At 45.6% G+C, this 18,965-nt stretch overlaps 1 protein-coding gene across 5 annotated transcripts in view; it reads left to right on the top strand.

Annotated features, from left to right (window-relative positions):
* LOC133341434 (MAP/microtubule affinity-regulating kinase 3-like) overlaps nt 1-18,965 on the top strand; it is a 51,281-nt gene that overhangs the window by 10,136 nt on the left and 22,180 nt on the right. For all 5 annotated transcript variants that reach the window (XM_061550065.1, XM_061550069.1, XM_061550066.1 and 2 more), the window contains exons 3-11: nt 2,674-2,727; nt 5,392-5,440; nt 6,101-6,166; nt 10,843-10,913; nt 12,172-12,228; nt 13,953-14,189; nt 14,918-15,037; nt 17,073-17,172; nt 17,640-17,752. In XM_061550065.1, the coding sequence (XP_061406049.1) occupies nt 2,674-2,727; nt 5,392-5,440; nt 6,101-6,166; nt 10,843-10,913; nt 12,172-12,228; nt 13,953-14,189; nt 14,918-15,037; nt 17,073-17,172; nt 17,640-17,752 (867 nt within the window). The remainder of the gene's footprint in view (nt 1-2,673; nt 2,728-5,391; nt 5,441-6,100; nt 6,167-10,842; nt 10,914-12,171; nt 12,229-13,952; nt 14,190-14,917; nt 15,038-17,072; nt 17,173-17,639; nt 17,753-18,965) is intronic.

The raw sequence follows: 18,965 nt of genomic DNA, 5'->3' as shown, positions 1-18,965 counted from the left end.
TTAGCAGGGGCTGGTTCACTTTCCCAGTGATTTAACGACTCGTCACGATTTGGGAAATGACGATTCGATTAAATAAAATGTTTTTTTTTTATAATCCCATTTTTTTTGTTTCGTTTTGGCCATCACGTTTGTATCCTGCCTTGTTTGTGCAATGTATGGTTGCTCAATTGGGCTAAATGTAACGTTTGCATATAATTTGCATGTTTATTTTAGCAATAATAAGTGATGGAACGTCTTGTAAATGAGTACTATGTGTGTTATGGTGAGCGTATGGATCTCATTAATTGATGGGAAAAATCACATGTAAGAACATGTCATTTTGCATTTCCACAAACAAATAAGAATATATTTTAATCCATTGGCCTATTGGCTTTCCAGACCAATATTATCTCGAAGCATTTGTTTAAGCAAGAACATGCTCGACCGTTTTTGAACTTCTGGGTTTCATCAGCTGGGTTTGGGCTTGTTAAATAATGGATTGTCACATGTCTAGCCAGTTCGTGTGAGTGCTTCTTTTTTCTCAAGTCTTTTTTTTTTAAGTTGTCCAACAGACGTTGCCGCTGCTTAGTGCTAACTTTTATAGAGAGTGGTTTAAGACAAGATAGCTTCCTGTTTTTGTTGTTAATTACTTGGAATGTAACGTTTCACACCCCCTCTGGCGATTCGATGAATTGTCGTGTTTCACCGTTGCGATTTCATTCGAGAATCAATTAATTTGCTGAATGGCAGCACCTCTTGTGGCTGCAGGGATTACTTTATCTAGTACTGAATGATAGCAACTCTAGTGGCTGCGGGAATGATGTGAGCACATTACATAAAACATAAACCTGTAAAAAAAAATGTTGATTCTGAATACACGTTAATTTAACACGTAGTTTTCCGCGACCAATATCCATAATAAAGTTTTTTTATTAGATCTTGTCAATATAAATGTGTCGTTAACCCGCCACCACCCGACACAGCCAATTTGTAAGGTTTGTTACATAAACAAAACGTGCCAATTAGTTACGAGTTCAGCACACCCGTTTGTTGGTTACTCTCCTATAAGTAAGTAATTGGCATGTTTTATTTACGTGATGAACCTTACTAATTGGCAGTATCATGTGGTGGTGGCTGAACGACACATTTATATTTACGCTATCTAACCCAAATGCAAAGCCTTTTATGAATGCACGTGGATTGACACTTTTATTATGAGCTTAAGAATCTGAATCGATCCGTTTGTCATCAGTACACACCGATTAAATAGCTTTTCCTATGCATTGCATGTCTGGTTGCGAAGTATCAACAGCAACAACTGGGCACCTTACCTATGTGGCTTGTGTATGAATGGTTTTTCTTCATTGTCTGATCATCAACTCGATTTTCTGCGGTAATGGGGGGGGGTAGATAGATGTCCCAAAGAAGTAATTGGCCTACTCGCATCAATGTTTGTTGTCACATGGGTACCGAATCATTGACCCCCCCCCCCCCCCCCATGACTGAGGAGCAGCAAATAAATGAAATGAGCGGCACGTGTAAAGATATTTTCGTAAAAAGATTTCAGCAGCTCGTTTAATCTGTAACCCGGATAATCCAACGCATGGATAATCGAGAGTTGGATGTACTTGTTAAAACGATCGGATGCATGTGCATGTCACGGTTCTCTTCCCCGATCACCTCCTGTCTGGAGCGCATTGAAGACCTGGTGATGCAGGCGCTGTTTCACGTTTCACTCTTTTGACAAAGCTGGTAACTTTGGCTTTTGGCGGTATAATTTACAGCCCCCGCACAAAGGTTGTGTGTCTCATGGTCGGTACAGTGAGTGGGACGTCGTACAGTGAACCCGTTGGCAACGGCTACGGATGTCTTGATGGAGCCTCCGACTCAACAGCACTTTGTAGAGAAACGCTGCAAAGCGTTTATTAATACATTACTATTTAATCACTCGCAGCGCATTATGTTAAATGCCATCGTTGCAGAAACTGCCTCCTACATTTAACTGCGTAATGTGTTTGCAGTGCACTGGTTCAATGGCCACTTGGAAAGGAGTGTTGCTAATTATCATAGCGACGGGCATAATTTGAAATGAGGCCTGCAGAGAATAATGCAAACTGCCTGCGTGTTTATTTCTGTTGTCGGGAGGTGTTTCTTTGAACACCATACTAACTTAGCGAGCGTTTATTTGATTATGGTTAAACACAAAAGTGTACAGTAGACTGACGTTTCAGGCAATCTCCCTTCTAGCAGAAGGCATTTTTAATAACGAACGTGGTGAGGTTTTCTTCATACTTGTGTTTGTCCAACGCTGTAAATGTAGCCCCACTTAATTGTGCATCCAAGACTTGCTGTCAAAGCCCCAAAGTCGACTTTAGCTCAGTGGGAGGTCACACATTCTCCTCTGCTGCCGCTATAGTAGTCTGGAAATCCCTTGCCCCATTAGTTTGTGCTGTGTCGACTCCCGGTGACCCTGTTTAAGTCCAGTATCAAAAACTTTCTTTTATTCCGACTGAGACTGAACTAACTGCTTTTATTTTTTTATGACACCGTTTCTGTACAATGTCTTTCGGGATGAAGTCACGTCTGTCCATTATATATTCGTACGCACTGTGTTGTAATTCTACATTTTTCTATCGTGACATCGGTCAACTGTGTAATGGTGTGAAACGTGACGGTGCGTTTGCTTTCCTGCAGGTTGCTGTAAAAATTATCGACAAAACGCAACTCAACACTTCCAGCTTGCAGAAGGTAATGACGGTTTAAACTTCTTTTTATCTTGGCCTGCTGTGATTTTCTAATTGTAAAATATTCGTAATATAAGCACAGAAAAAAACGCTATCAGTTAAGGCACTTGAAAGTTCAGGAGTTTCCGTTCTCAAAGCAATTGAATGGCAAAGTAAACAGATGTATTGTTTAATCAGTTTTCCGATTGTTGCGAGCTGGTGGGCGGTGCCTGCGGTGTAATTTTGCTTGTTGCCGACTGACCCGTTCCGGTCCAGCTCACACGAAGCGGGCCCACTGTACAATGGTCACAGATTCGTCATTCTTCGCGTGACAATTGCAGAGTGCTGCGTGCAAAGTGGGGCTTTCTTTCCCCGGGCCGTGGGTCATGGCCAATGCAAAGCTTGAGAAAACCCGCCTTGACAAAAACGTCACTCGCTCAGACCAAATAAAACTGAGCCAAGTTTGTTTTAGTTTTCGGAGTAGCACGCCCAAATTAAAAGTAAAAGTTGGGTGGAGGGGTTTGCTCCAGGTAATTATTTTCAAGTCGCAAAAGCAGCTTGTTCCGAGTACAAATAAAAGCTTTCGACATTTATTCTTAGATAATAGAGAATCATGGGGTGGAGAGGTCGTGTAGTCGTTAGCGCATTGAGCTATGATGCCTGCACTCCTTCCCAGTTGCAGTTAACATTATTGATGGGGGACATCTGAAACAGACTTGGCCTCCTCCCGCCTTCACCAACCCGCACTGACCGGCGTGGTTGCAGTATGGTCCAAATACCCGCCATGGTCAACAAGGCGTGGTGAGGCCTTCATCCAGCAGTGGATTAACACACGGCTGTAAAATAGCCAACTGTAATGAAGGGCCCTCTGGAGTGCAAGGCAAGTGAGTGGTGTCATGCTGCCCTTAATGGGTTCATGATGATTACTAATAGATGTGGGACAACCGTTCCCACGTGTTGTGCAACACAAATGTGTGACCTTCATCACGTGTGTATCGATACTGCACTACCTCCACTTCTTGATGGAAAAAATAGTTTGCTTTAATAATGTAGAATCGATGGTTGATATGGTGCAGCGGTGGCGCAGTGGTTAGCACACTGCACGATGAACCTGGAGACCCGAGTTTGATTGCCGGCCCTGACTAGCATCAGTGGCGAGTGCCCTCCACCTCCATACCTGCTGTTCTTAACTCGTGTGGGGAAGTATGATAAAAAAAAACCCAGCCCTCATGACTGACAAATGTGGAGAAGCCTTCATCCGTGAGTGGATTGCAAAAGGTGGTTGTAAATTATTAATTTTACGTTGGATTACGTGCCAAATGTAGTGTTGGTGCCATTGTCTGCAATGCCAAACACTCTTTCATGAAATTGGCCAAACATATTTGCGTAGTGAGAACTTCATGATGATAAGTCTTGGGACTCTGTAAAATTTTCCTGGATAAATCAATACATCTGTGCAGCGCTTTAAGTGTTACCTCCCTCATATAATGGGTTATACCACAATTCTGCAGATTGCATATGGTGGGGCAAAGTGCGGGTTCTCCCACCTCTTCCAAGACATCTGCCAAGCATGAAAGAGTTGGCCAAATTCCCAAGCTCCTAGTAGAGTGGTGTAAGGAAATTTCAACGTACCACCTTTTTACCTTTTTACACCACGTTCCTTCCACATACCAACCCCTCATGAATGAACTTCCCAATGTAGAAAAACCCATCCTGAAAATAAATCTAGATACTCAGCGAGGCATTCCTGGGTAAATAATTGGCATCTGTTATAATTATCACTACCTGCATGGCAGAGAAGAGGACTTGGGTTGGTGCTGGTTAAGGGGTCGGTACTGACGCCTCTGTTGTTGAACCTGTGGATTCCTCCCGTAACGCCTCGACTTTACTCGCCTGCTGATGAAAGCCGGTTTATTGGCGGCTTGTGACGCAGCAGCTGCTCTTGCCGTGTTTATCTGGCGTCCATACCACTGCCCACTCTACGCCTATGGTGGGTTTTAACGTGAAAAAAGGAAGTGTCATACCAGTTTTTGCCGTTTTTTTATGTTTTAGCTTTATAAAAGAAAGGCAGCATTCTTTCCCGCTTTTCAAACTTACGTTTATCGGTGGGGTAAACAAAGCAAAAATTAGATACCAACTTTGTCAATCCACTGCTGGATGAATGCCTCCACCAAGTTTTTTTGGACATTACAGGTTATTTGACCATATTTCGACACGCTGATCCATATGGTTTGGCGAAGTCAGGGTGGGGGTATCAATTGATGCTGATATCATTTGTGGATAAAAAATTGAGGTCAGATATCCAGGTTCATAGAGTACGCTAACCGCTATGCCACCACTCCCCCCCTGACCCACCCTCCTAATCAGTTGGAGTAGCATGTGGAAAATGCCACTGTGTTAACTTCATGCACATATACACACCTTTGTCAATCTACTGCTGGATTTAAGCATAGCTCTCTCCGATGTGTTTTCTGGGGTTGTGCCGCATATTGTCAATCTGCTACCACGCCATTGCCACCAACTCACACTGCCCAGCGTTGTGCAGTTTGGCTAAACAACCCTCTTAAGTTGCTGGTGTGCGCGCGTATGCCTTCTGTCCTTGATCTACCTTCTTACAGCCTCGTTAAGTGTCATTGCTACTCTCCCCCATTGTAACGTTGCCTCCGCTCTTCTGTGTGCCCTCTTGCAGCTTTTCAGGGAAGTCAGAATAATGAAGGTGCTCAACCATCCCAACATCGGTAGGTATTTGCTCATGAGTCTGTTTGGTCGTCCCTGTGCTGCACTACCCACTCACAAGGGATCTTGAACACAAAGTCCCACAGCCGTTTGGAACGGCGTTGTGTGAAACGTTCGCTGGCATTGCACGACAAATTTCCTCGCTAAAGTGTGACATTTCAAGTTTGAAAACACTCTTGAACATTGCTTACCTTTTTCTTTACATAGGTTTTCACGGTTGTGCCACATTGCTCTCCGATGTGTTTTTGTGTCATACACGATGTCAGACGTTTCTTGTCGGTATCCCGCGTAAGCTCGCAGCATGTCTCACGAAACGTCAGACATCGTGCCAAACAACACGTGGCACAACCGCTGAAAACATCCAAGAAAGCCATGCTTACATTTCCTTCAGTCCCACAGTGGGAACAACATATTATATGAAAACCGCTTTCATAATTTACGTAAGACTATAAAAAAATAGAAATTGTATGCATTAAAAAAAACTGTTAAGCATTGATTATTGAAATCGCGCAATGTTCCATTTAGCCCACGTGAAAACGTGGCCACGCTCCAGACTTAGAAAAAAAACACTCTTTGATTGCGTCTGCGATGCGCCGAGCGAGTGAGCTGCCAACACGCGGTGTGAAGGCCCTCACATGTGCTTGTGAATTATCTCCCCGCAGTTAAACTGTTTGAAGTAATTGAGATGGAGAAGACTTTGTACTTGGTCATGGAGTACTCCAGCGGAGGTACGAGTGCGGAGAAGGCGGTGTTTGTGCTCGCGTCTGCATGCGCACCCAGTCTGCCACGCGTTGTGTTCTCGCTGTCGGCGCTCTGTCCAAGCACAGGGGTCAGCAACCAAAATAACAAAAAGAGCTGTTTTTTTTTATCCGGTAAAAAAAAAAAACCTCTTTCAAGAGCCGCAATGGACGTGGTGAATACGAGATGGTGGGTCCTTCATAAAAGTAATGTCACGAAGCAGCTCTTTCAAGAGCCGTGGGTTGCCCCGACCCCTGGTCAAGCAGTTGTCGTGTAAGAAAGAAGGTAGATGTGCAATCCTGCGATTCGTTGCTGGCTTGCTTCACGCAACTGTTGGTGGAAGGGCCTCCCACCCCAGCGGGAGCTCCTCTAGACTAGCAGTGGCTCTCAACCTCTTTTTAGCTACTGGGTTACCTCCGCTTGTTGAGTTTTGTTTCAACCGTGTATACAACCCTTGCCCTACCCAACATGGTTCTGAGAAATAAATGTATGAATAATGAATACCAATCTTTTTTTATTGAGGCAATACGCGGGCCCGTGACATCACTTTTGTGTCACATGTTCAAACCGTCGATGCAAGCCAACCCTGTTGATAGTAAGCAGGGGGTAAAGTGAGGGGGGTGGAGCAGGCCCAACAACACCGAAACTTTAACCATCTGTCCATTTTGTGCGCTATCATGATTTGTTTGTGCTCGCTACTTACTCGCTGAAAATCATATTGTTTAAGATCAACGAGTTTACAAAGGTATTTTATCTCGCTTTAGGTTACGATATGGATTTACATTTTGTTGTAGTTTTTTTACGTTGGCATATTCATACATTATAATTCACTAATGACTCATACATGACAAATTCACACGTAAATTAGCTCACGTACCCCCTGGGACATTGCCACCTTAGCCGAGGGGTCTGCGTAGCCCCCCCCACCCCCCCCCCGGTAGAGAACCACTGCTCTAGAATGTATTTGGGCTACTCTATTCTGGTCAGACACTACCCCACCACACACAGCTTGCCGATTGACTGTATGATGTACCAATTTATGCTGCTGGGTGTGGACAGAGGATTTTAGAAACTTGCCCCATTGTTTCAAGCGTCGCAATGGAATTGAATCGGTGACCTCCGGATTGCAAGTCCATTGTACTTATCCTTAATGAACAAAAATGTATGATTGCGTTGGGTTTTTTATCAGAAGAACAAATTCGAAATCTTCACCCAGCAGGAAACATTCGGAATTGAGTTACTTAATACGTGCATGCCAAAACCATTACTTGGAAAGCCAGCAGATGTTTTTAATTATTTGGTTCATTATATGAAGAAATCAGCATATCAGTGCTGCATATCGGTGCTCGGTAACACATTTGTTACAATGCGAAAGTTGATATGAACCTGAGCCACCAATGCAATACAACCTTAATATACCAACCCCCCCACGCCTCCTTTGCTAGCTTTCTGTTCTGTCTACGACCACATCTCCTTGCGTGCATGCGTCCGATCTCGTCAGATCTCGAAAACCAGGCAGGCTTGAGCCTGGTTAAGAATGCAGTAGAAGCTGAACATAAACACACCTTGGTATAAGCACAGTTCTGATATAAGCAGCACTTGCTTACATTGTCCATGTTTTTTTTGGGGGGGGGGGGGACAGGCAACTTCTGATCTTCACAAACTACTTCTTATTTAAGCACACATGGTCTTGCTCCCAAGGGGTGTGCTTAAATCCAGCTTCTGCTGTACTTGGATGGGAGACTGCTTCGCAATGCAACTTGGGCTGCGGGTTGTTGAAACTTGGATTCTTAAATGCATCTGTGCAGAGTTTTCAGTTTTATTCTCTCATGTGTGTTGGAATTTTTTTTCTACTAGAATTTCCTCCCACATGCCAAACGCTCATGAATGGAATTGTCCAAACAATTCACTGCAACGCCTTGGATTCACTGAGGCTTTCCTGGAGAAACGAGTTATTGTTAATTAATTCAGCAGTCTTATTTACAAGGTGATAGTTAGAGTAGCTGCTTGTCACCAAATTACCCTGAGTTTTGCCAGATTTCATCAGATCCCATAGCCAAGCAGGTTCAAGCCCTGAATACTGCTTGCATGCGCGACCATCATGCATGTGATGTTGTTGTAGGCTCTTAAGTACCTATGGTGGACGGCAGAGCTCTGTACAGCAAAATCCATTGTTGTACTCTACATCTTTGTTCCCACGTCCCTGTTCCTCGCCTTCACCGACCGGCACCGACCAGCGTGCTGAATCACGGTCAAAATCAACCACCTTGACCCGCACGGCACGCGGAGTCCCTCGTCCAGCAGTGGATTTAAACAAAGGGCTGTCCGTGTACTTGATGCCTATTTATCTGTGCTTTATTCATTTCCTTTCTCGTGCAATACGATCTGTTGTGAGTGTATGTTAATTTGGTTTCTGCCCTCCCCCCATCCGTTTGAATAATAGGCAGCAAATGCAGTGCAGTTCAGAATTTCTGGCACTTTGCCAATGCGGCACTGCCAACAACAACAAAGTGTTCGGGTTTTATCTTGAGCTTCGGCCGGTTTTGCGGGTGGTTAGTCATTTGACGTCAATCCGTTTTTAACCATCTTGTAAAGTTCCTCCCCAATAGAATGTAGGTTATTGCAATTGTGACCTGCAAGTTGTTATTGTAATACCATCGTAAAGAGAGAGCCCTTGTGACTGAACAAAAGCCAACTTCTGTTAGTTGTGAACAAATTATTTAGTGCTGCTGCTGCTGCCTTGGCGCACAAGCACAAATAATAAAACAAATCAACACATGCCTCAATTACACTGTGGCCTAAAAGGAAATACATATTTCATAGGTGGCATCTCCAAACAATTAGCTCATAAATGGGCCTTCAAAACACATACTTTATATGATATGAAGAAGAGGAATTGTCCAAAACGTTACTTATTTTGTTTTTCTCTTTTGAGGCCACACATAGTGTTATTAACGAATGTGAGATTTTTCACGGTGGACACTTACGCTGACCATCGGTACACACCGATCCGCTGCTGCTTTCATCCGTTTGCTGCGAGACTTTACGACAGTAAGTTTTATTTGATCTCTCATCTTGTCTCGTTTATAACCACTTTCTGAAAGTGCCGTGGCAGTGTAATTATTTCTCCTCCATTTTGAACCGTAACCACAACAGTTTTCTTCGACAATTTTTATTTTATTTTGTAAGAGAAACCACAACGGGGAACCCCTAAAACTGCATTGCGAGCTGTTTGTGTATATAATAGTAACACAAGTATTGGCAGTTCTTTGACAATCAACTTGCCTATCTCCCCTTGTCACGTCAGTTATATATGTGCCCATCTGTTAGTTGATAAGGGGGGGGGGGGGGGCGGACCTTAGGACCACTTCAGATACCACTCGTCACTGATGTTAGCTGTGGCCGGGAATTGAACTCTGGTCGCTGGGTTCACAGTGCAGCACTGTCACAACTGTCCTCACCGCTCCACCCTCAGCAGTATACACGAGGCCATGTTTGTTTTCTTCTTGTCATTGTGGAGGCAGCAGTCTGTTTCGGCGTGGTTCTCACAACTGGAGTTTTAACGAAGCAACGAGGAAATACGCTTATCGCCTTTTGAGGACAGGTGCAGAAACAGCTGGTAGGAATTCGATTGCAGAGTAGGTTAAGCAGCTTGGAATTTTCAAGTTTCTTTTGTTTAACCAGCTGAGAAATCAGGACACAAGGATGCATCTCATTTGCAAGGGTGACTTGGATTGTCGGTATGATGTAAAAAAACTAATCAAAATCGGAATAAAAAACCAAACAACTTTCACTGAAGGAATTGAAAATATTGCAAACATAATTACCTGCAGTGCAAATCGGCTTGTGCAAGTTACCTCCAAGGAAGAACCAAATAGAATAGAAAGTACCCACTTGTTAATTTGATCGATAAGAGGCAGTTGTGATGGATGGATGAAGGAAGGTAGGTTACTCAGACGGGCATTGGAGTGACACTCTAAGGTCGGCAATCGAGGGGAAGATGCGAAGTCAGACGGTGGGGAGGACTGTAAGAGCATTCTTTGGAAGGCAGAAGTTTAATGTGCAATAGTTGACAGCCCTGTCAGAAGGAAGGAAGCAATGATGAGGTTTGGTGCCATCAACAGCAGTGACAATGGTTGACCTCTTAACCTTACATGCATCTCCAAATAACATTTCAGTACACTATTTTCACCTTTCACAATATTTTGTGACATTGAACAAAAGTAAATTCTCCCCTTGCAGCACTCGTCATTACAATCATCGTTAGCCATTATCAAATCCACTGCTGGATGAAGTCCTCTCCCCAAGCAGACTGCCCATCTCTCACGGTCCGGCGATGTACAACAATCCATCTCGCGCATGGACCGAGTTAATTTTTGCGGTGGACACGCCTTTTTGGGCTTGTCGTCTTAAGTTGGCTGCAACTCCCATCATTAGTGTCCTGCCCAAGCCCACTTACCTCTCTTGGCACATGTTCTCTAATCCGTGTGTTCCTCTTTCTCTCTCGAAGCCTAATTCCAAGGTGTGCACTGCTCCATGCTTCTTGCAGCACTTTTAATTGTCAATGGACACCTGCTGTTCAGCTGTGATTGCTGATGCTGCTGTAGTTGCCATCCTAATGCCCCCCCACCCCGTCCTCCTCCACTTCCGTCTGTTGCGTGCACAGGGGAGGTGTTTGACTACCTTGTAGCACACGGTCGGATGAAAGAAAAGGAGGCACGGGCCAAGTTTCGGCAGGTAAGAGAAGCCCCCCTTTGCAACGTTTTGGCCTCATTGCCTATGCAGTTTTAATTTATTCAACGTTCAGGGCAATGGTTCACTGCCAGAATCATCACCCTTCTATACTTTTAACAATCCCTTTTCATGATTCCAACTCAACAAGCTTTGTTTTGATTATGCTTGGGCACCACTGCTGTTGCAGTATCACCAACTAATTTTTTTTGTTCAAATGTAGATAAATTGCTTAATGGGAATAGTGTTCTGTGAATGCACTGAATGCTGGTTATACCAGGTGTACCATTATTATAGTTCCACATTAAGATATTGGCGAGTGACCACGTTAAGGTAGTGAGGCCATGATCACACAACGGTGGTGGAAGCTGCGGTTATAATGTACTCGGCACAGTGTTATTTTTAGTTCCATGATAATTAATTAGTTGCTGTTTTTACTCTGTTCCGTGTGCATCAATTTAGTGTTATTTCTGTCCGTGATGGAAGCATCGTTTTGTTCAGTTCTCATTCTGGTTGTAGAATTGTCGCTTCCAATTCTCTTCGACCAATATAATTCTTAGTTCCAGCCATTGTTAAACTGTTCGAGGATTTCATAATAAGTGATTAGGCCTACCAGAATTGATTATAATTCTGGTAGGCCTAAAGCGGCAAGTTTGGTTTCCATTTGTACAGTGTGTACAATGAATGAATGTTATAGGGACCTCATTTATGACGCAGACCAATTAAACTCAACTCGGTGTTATGTCACACGTTCCTGTTCCATTCTTGTGACTTGCTGAGATTGAACGTTCGATCACGGTTCTATGCAGGCTCTGCCAAAAAAAGATCACGCTTCTCATTCGAGTTCCCATTCATAAAATGCACAGCTTTAAGTTCGTTCGCAACAATAGCATCGGTTGTGAAAATTTGTTGCATTTCCAGTTGCTGTCTAATGATCGTTTTTTAATTCTCTGGACGCTGGCCACATTTTCAGTTTTCATTTTTCATTTATTTGGAATAGCCCTGTGAGCCATTCGGCTCTTGAATCGGGTGCAACCGCAGCAAACAAAATAGCATGATATGGTCACTCTGACCAAAAGGTGTTGATGTGGCTTGATTGTAACCGGTTGCTTAGCGTGGCTGGCATGGGCCTTGATGCAAGAAATTATGCAGGTTGGGGGGGGTGTGGGAAACCTGTAGCCTGGCGCCCGGGGGCCTGGCCCAGTTGCACAGCCACGTCACCGTGTGTGTGACTCACGCGTCGGGGATTTTATCTCGTGTGCAGATCGTCTCAGCCGTGCAGTACTGTCATCAGAAGCACATCGTACATCGAGACCTGAAGGTACGGACGGGGCCAGTCCAAGCCCGCTGCTTTTAATCTCCCGCGCTCACCTTCTCTGCTGGACCATATCTTTTTGCTTACCCCCCTGGTGTGCCCCTTTGCTCCAGCAATTAGAGCCTCCTGTCAAATCTCCCAGGCAATCTTCGCTTGGTGGGAGGTCATTCCTCCTTGCGCCGCCGCCCCTGTTTGTGTAGATTTGACCGGCCACCCTTGGCTATCTACACCGCACAAACCCTCTCCGTGGTCAAGGCCAAGCTCCAAGGCCTTCGTATCCTCTGGCTATGACTCGCCGCCTGTTTATTACCTGCTTTCTATTCAGATCCATTGTTTTATTAGTATTATTTTGTATGAGACTTCTTTATTCAAAAAATCCTGAGTCTCAATGCGGGTTTTCAGGAGGGTCCAGCCAAGTTTTCAGAGGTAGGGGCCGATGTTGCTACTTGGAATCCCAATTGAGTAATATCAAGAGACATTTTGCAGCATTTGGATGTTTTTGGCCAATATCGGTCACATTACATGGGGTTTTCTTAGCTATGGGAGGAACTGGTTTATTTTTACACCAGGTAAGGCCGACTAAGCTATATAGCTCTCTTTCAGAAGAGACCTGACCGCAAATGATAGCTCAACGAAATCTATAGCAACCAAATACTCTAAAACGGATGTTGATTTTAAATGTGAAGGAGAAAAACCGGAGGACTCGGAGAAAAATTCACGCGACCACGGCAAGAACATGCAAAATCCAAATAAAGAGGCGTCAGGGTTTGAATGAAACCCATGACCTCCATACCAGGTGAGGTAGTTAACATCTCGCCACAGCAGTGCGGAGAACCCCAAGGAAACCCATACAGAATATGAGGAGAAAGTACAAACTCTACGCAGAAAAGTGTCCTGGTCTGGAATAGAACCCAGACCCTTCTTTTGGTGAGACACAAATGTTATCAGTGTACCACCCTGCCACCTCGCTTTATCTTTTGCCTTACTACCTCCCCCCAAAATAAAAAAAAATTCCTCTTCAAGTCCCCTCGAAGGGAAAATTCTCCACATTTTTTTCCCAATTATATTCCAATTGTGCTTCCAGCATCATGTCTTGAGATAGTAGCAGCTAGCAATGCACCATGTTGCGTGAAAGATTGTTCCTCGCATGACATTCAAACCAAGTTTTAAATTATCAGAACTGTACTTTGGCTATATTACGTACACAACTAAATAATCGATACTTAAATCGAATCGCAGCCCATTCTTTTTTTTCCCTTCCAGCCTTTACAGAAGCCACTGGGTCCATAGCCCACACAAAAGTTTGTTTTTCCACAAGTACGTGTGGTTAATGTAGACTTGATGCCTTGCAAAAGGTATATATTTGGTGTTTCAACATCTTGACATCCGTTTTATTGCCAGAAAGGTTAAAACCTATTCTTATTGTTTAATCATTTTGATACTGGTTTAAAGGTCTCATAGATAGCAGAGTCCTCCATCTATTTCTGTCATACTCAAGCCGTTGATATTGCATCCATGTCAGCGGTCTTCCTGTCAGCGTCTCCAGAACAATGCCTTCAGTCCTCCTCTTCCACCACGGGACGTCCTCCACCTCTTTTGCCATAAACGTTGCTTGCACCGTGGCCATCGCTTTTGTCCGAGGTCACGACGAATCATGGAATCCCTGTGGTGGGTATAATCGGTCAATCTCTTGAGCGGTTTCTCCATCTCGCTCCCCCCGCCCCCCGTAGGCGGAGAACCTTCTTCTGGACGCCGACATGAACATCAAGATTGCCGACTTCGGCTTCAGCAACGAGTTCACGCTGGGCAGCAAGCTGGACACGTTCTGCGGGAGCCCCCCGTACGCCGCGCCCGAGCTCTTCCAGGGCAAGAAGTACGACGGGCCTGAGGTGGACGTGTGGAGCCTCGGAGTGATCCTCTACACGCTCGTCAGCGGGTCGCTGCCCTTCGATGGCCAGAACCTCAAGGTGTGTTTAGACTCGCATGCGCGGTGACACACGTGGGGCACTGACAAGTCGGCATACTCTTTTTTTTACGCTTTACAAAAAGTACTTTTGACGGCTGCGTAGGTATTCCGCGGTGGCGAGATTCTGACGCTGACGCGTGTTTATCTGGAGTTTGCACGTCTTTTTCCGGGTCATCCTGTTTTTCCCTCCATATTTAGAATCAACGTGCGTTTTGAATATTTCTCTGACATATAATTTCACTTGATGATAAGCCACTTCGTTGAGCTATCATTTGGGGCCAGGTTGCTTCTGAAAAAAGAGCTATATAGTTCAGTGGGGCCTTACCTAGTAAAATAAAAGTTTTGATTAGTAATTCACAGTTGTGCTGCAGAGTTCTCTCTCCGATGTGTGTTCGGTTCACGCCACGCGTTGTTTGTCACGTGCCCCAGGTGCTTTTTCGTTAGATTCTCGCATTGTCACAATTTGGGTATCGATCCATTTCGAGATTTGATTCTTTGGCAATGTAACATTTCAAGCGGCCGACGGGTACCTATAAATAATCTGCGTACGATGGCGTATCGCTATGTGCCGAGTTTGTGGAGGCAGAGTAAACAAAAATACATGGCCCGTATTCGTCCAGAAAATGGAGTTCCATGCGTGCATTACTCTTTGACCCCTGCGCGCGCGTGGTCGGGTGGGGTGACCTCGGTGAATCTGCTGACGCCACCGCCGTCCGGCTGTGCCGACAGGAGCTGCGCGAACGCGTGCTGCGCGGGAAGTACCGCATCCCCTTCTACATGTCCACCGACTGCGAGAACCTGCTCAAGCGCTTCCTGGTGCTGCATCCTCTCAAACGGGGCAGCCTGGAGGTCCGAGCACTGACAGCCTCCACGCGGTTCACACGACTCTTACGCGGGCTCAGAGTCGGCGACGAACTTCGCGAAATGATCTACGACCACACGCCCCCTTTCCCCCCGCCCCCCCCCCACACACCTCCCTGTGTTCTCAACGGAATGACTGCTTACTATCGCCGTGGTGTCGCACGGTGACATGTGCGCAGGCTTCTTATGTTTGCTCGCAGGAAACGTTGAGAGAGTTTGACTTGAGCGATCCGCTATCGATGTTGGTTGCTATGCGTGTGATAGAATTCCCCCACTGCCCCACCCCCCGCTCACTTTGTGGATGCTGGGTCACAATTTGGAGTCACGTTTCAATTGAAGAATGTTTTAACAAAAAAAATTCAGACTTAAAAAGCTTTCCCCCCACCCTAGTTTTATCCAGAATCCGTTCTTAATGTACTGTTTAGCACATGGCATTGAAACCGATATTTTTAATTTTCGAAGCCGGAATTTAGCTCAATTATATGCAGGATGAAATTTTACTTGATGTTTTTTTGTGCAGTTGTTGGTGACTGGGTTGAGACCAGCAACTTCACTGCAGTGAAGAAACTTGGTTTAATTACCGGTGGCAAAAAACTGGTCATCTCAGCAGTGCCTGCTTAGTGCCCTGACCTCTGAGCCATCCCACCACCTCACATTCTCTTTTATGTTTGCCAGTGGGAATTCCACGGGCCAGTTTCGTACAAAATGTGTTTATGAATGGGGAAACGGTTGATTCTTACACATGTGACTCAAGGCGTGGTGTTGGTATCATGACTTGCGTTTTGTGAATTTGTATGAATGAATCGTTATGTCATCAGTGCTGGTTGCACTGTCGTTGCTTTGTGAAGTAGCTCGCGAGGATTAGGTGGCGTTTATTGTTTTCTCAGCCTGAGACGAAGCCCCCCTCCCCCCCGCATCCCAATACGGCTCTCATTTGAAGTGCAAACCTTTGAGGAAAAGGGGATGACACTTGCGCTAAATTTATCCGCCAGTGGTAAGGGGTAGTCACGACAACAGCAAATGTGTTTTCATTTATGTTTGTGTTTTAAAGCGCAGCGCCGTTACATGGTGCGCAATTGTTTATTTTCAATCAAATAATCACGCGTTAATAATTTAACATATTGGAATTTATAACCATTTTGCCAGTCCACTGCCAGATGAGGGCCCCACCCCTTGCCGTAATGGCAATGGGGGTTGGTTGACCAGACTTCACCACCGATTCTGTGGGAGTCCAGAACTGTTTCTGATTTCACTCGTCGGTGATGTTAGTCATGGCCGACCAATAGAGTTCATGTTTTCAGGTGCATAGCGCAGTGCACTAACCACTACGCCACCACTCCACTCCTACAGTATTCTGTGTCGCCAAAAGGGACTGTGGCAGAGGGCATTTTTTTGTAAACCTTATGTGGCGTCAAAGAAGCACCTGCCCCTCACCGCATCGTGTGCTTTCAGATGCGCTTCTGCGGCTGTCTGGAATGCTCTTCCGAAATTAGGAAGCCACTGGAGCTATGCACTTTGAAATAAAAATTGAAAATTAATTTCTTTAGAACTGCTCTGTTTAGTTTGTTGTCCTTCCCCCGCACCTCCGTTTAGCACGGTTGGCTACGCACAGTGCGAAAGAAGTTATACATACATGTTACATGCTAGTAATGGCAGCATAGCCTGGCCCCCATAGGTTAACTTTGCGCCCTTACACTTTATTATCACCCGTGGAAAACAGCTAGAAGCAAGACCTGTACGGACGTTATCTAAGGCACTTCACTTTGACAGGAGTCATAGAGTGACATGGTCTATAAGTTGTCTGTACTGTTGTCATTGTTTTTTTAAATAGTTTTTTGTAATAAAACAAGAACCCAGTGTATAAGGCATAGACTACATGGGGAGGAGTGGTTGGGGGGGGGGCTGTGGGGGGTATGATAACTCCACGGACTGAGGCCCGGCCTCAATACTCCTGGGTCCATAAATGGGGAGAAGATTGGGTTCGTTGCCCCGTCATTGTGCTTTTGGCCTTTTTTTTCTTCAGCAAATCATGAAGGACCGCTGGATGAACGTGGGCCACGAGGATGACGAGCTGAAGCCGTACCTGGAGCCCTCGCTCGACATCGGTGACACGAAGCGGATAGGCAAGTCTCTCCCCCCCCCCCCCCCCCCATCGGCGGCGCCACCGCCAAGGTCACCGTCGCCAACACCGCTTCAGAGTGGAAAGTCGCCAAATTAACCTAAAAAAAAATCGCTAGATGGCACTTGATGGATAATATAGTCATCACAATTTGTCACTGCTAGACAATTTGCCAAGTGTTAAAACGTGGTGAACTGAAACAGGTTACTTAATACATGCTTGGAATTGCTCCTAAAGCTGTCCTTGTGCCAGAAAACTCGTAAGATAATTTTGTCGCGAATCTCTTGGCAAATTGTTATCGCTCAGGAAATCCAAAGGTTGGCAAAAATTAGTGACAAAATATCTGAATTTGGCAACACTTTACACTGCCCACCGTGTAACCTCGGCGCGGCCCGAACGCCCCCTAATAACCCCTGCCGGGGCATTGGCGTTTGACGGCGTCGTTGAGAGAACCACTCTTGGTCTCCGCAGATTTCATGGTGGGAATGGGCTTCGCGCGGGAAAAGATCACCAAGTCGCTCTCAGAGATGAAGTACGATGACATCACGGCCACGTATCTGCTCCTGGGACGCAAGCAAGAAATGGTGAGGATTGACCCAACCGGCCTTGGTCTACCCTTGCTCGCTCGCATGCTCACACTCGCACTCGACCCATGCCCGCACACTCAGGCACACGCACACTCGCGCACACACGCACATGGACTCCCACACATGCTCCCATAGACAAAGGTCCCCCGTATAGTCCTGATAGACCGTAGAAGGCCGGCACGGCATACGAGGGGGTGGGTGGCCAGCAACCATGCCTGGTCCACACACTCCCAAACATACTCGCACGCACACACTCGTATGCAAATGCTCTCCCGCGCTCGCTTGAAAATGCGCACACACACACCTGTTGGCATTTTCACTGCGGCCTGCTCGTCACTTCTTGGTGATGTAGATGTTGATTTCGTTATTGTTTTCATGCTCCCATTTATATTGCAATTGTGCTGTTGGCATCATATGAGATGAAGATGTTTACATTTTTAAACCTTGTAGCGAGGATTGTTCAACTCCCTTCTGCCAGTAAACGAACTCAAAAGAGAGTGCTCGAACAGGCCTGCTTATCTACACTCGGTGAAACACTTTTATTGGCCCTGCAAAGAGTTTCTGTCGCATGGCAATCCCACCAAAACATTTATAAGAACTGGAGATAATGCACGCAACTCGCTGCATTCATTTGGCCTGCTGGCTACGCTTTAGAGTGAGCGTCTGCGAGTTCAAATCTTGGTTGGGTTTTTTACTTGGCTCATCATCCCTCTGAGTTGATTAAATTAATGCTCCTTTGTGGGAAGGTCAACCGTGGGATTCCTGTGGATTGCCTAGCGCACGCCATAGGAATGTGGAATTTACCCAACCGGCTGAGGTTTGTGAACAGAATATGAGCACCGCTTAAATTCTCATATGAGCAGGAAATCACTTTGACTTTTGACTACTCATGAGAACGCTGTTTGTCTCGGGCGGCTGATGCCCAGATTTTAATTCGCGATCCTAGCAGTACCGGCTCAGTGCTCTGATAGAGGTTTCCCTCGCTTTACGCGGGTTTGGTTTGTGCCATTTCCCCGTATATACGGCCAATCTTTTTCTACCCAAACTTCCCTCTGCTGTGTGGTTTAAATTCACTTACACGGGGTTATGCGGTCGGTGCCTGGGACGGCACTGTGTGTGTGTCCTGTACTGTACACGCTACACGGCAGGCAGCTGTGTCGTGCGGTTTCGCTTTGTCCGCGCCCTGTTGTTTGAACGCATCTACCACGTA

Source organism: Lethenteron reissneri, chromosome 11, assembly GCF_015708825.2.
Source record: "Lethenteron reissneri isolate LAM-NWPU_2019-01 chromosome 11, ASM1570882v1, whole genome shotgun sequence".
In the NCBI taxonomy this organism is placed as follows: domain Eukaryota; kingdom Metazoa; phylum Chordata; class Hyperoartia; order Petromyzontiformes; family Petromyzontidae; genus Lethenteron; species Lethenteron reissneri.
Note: the sequence above shows the minus strand (reverse complement) of the source record. Positions and strands in the feature narration are given on the sequence as shown.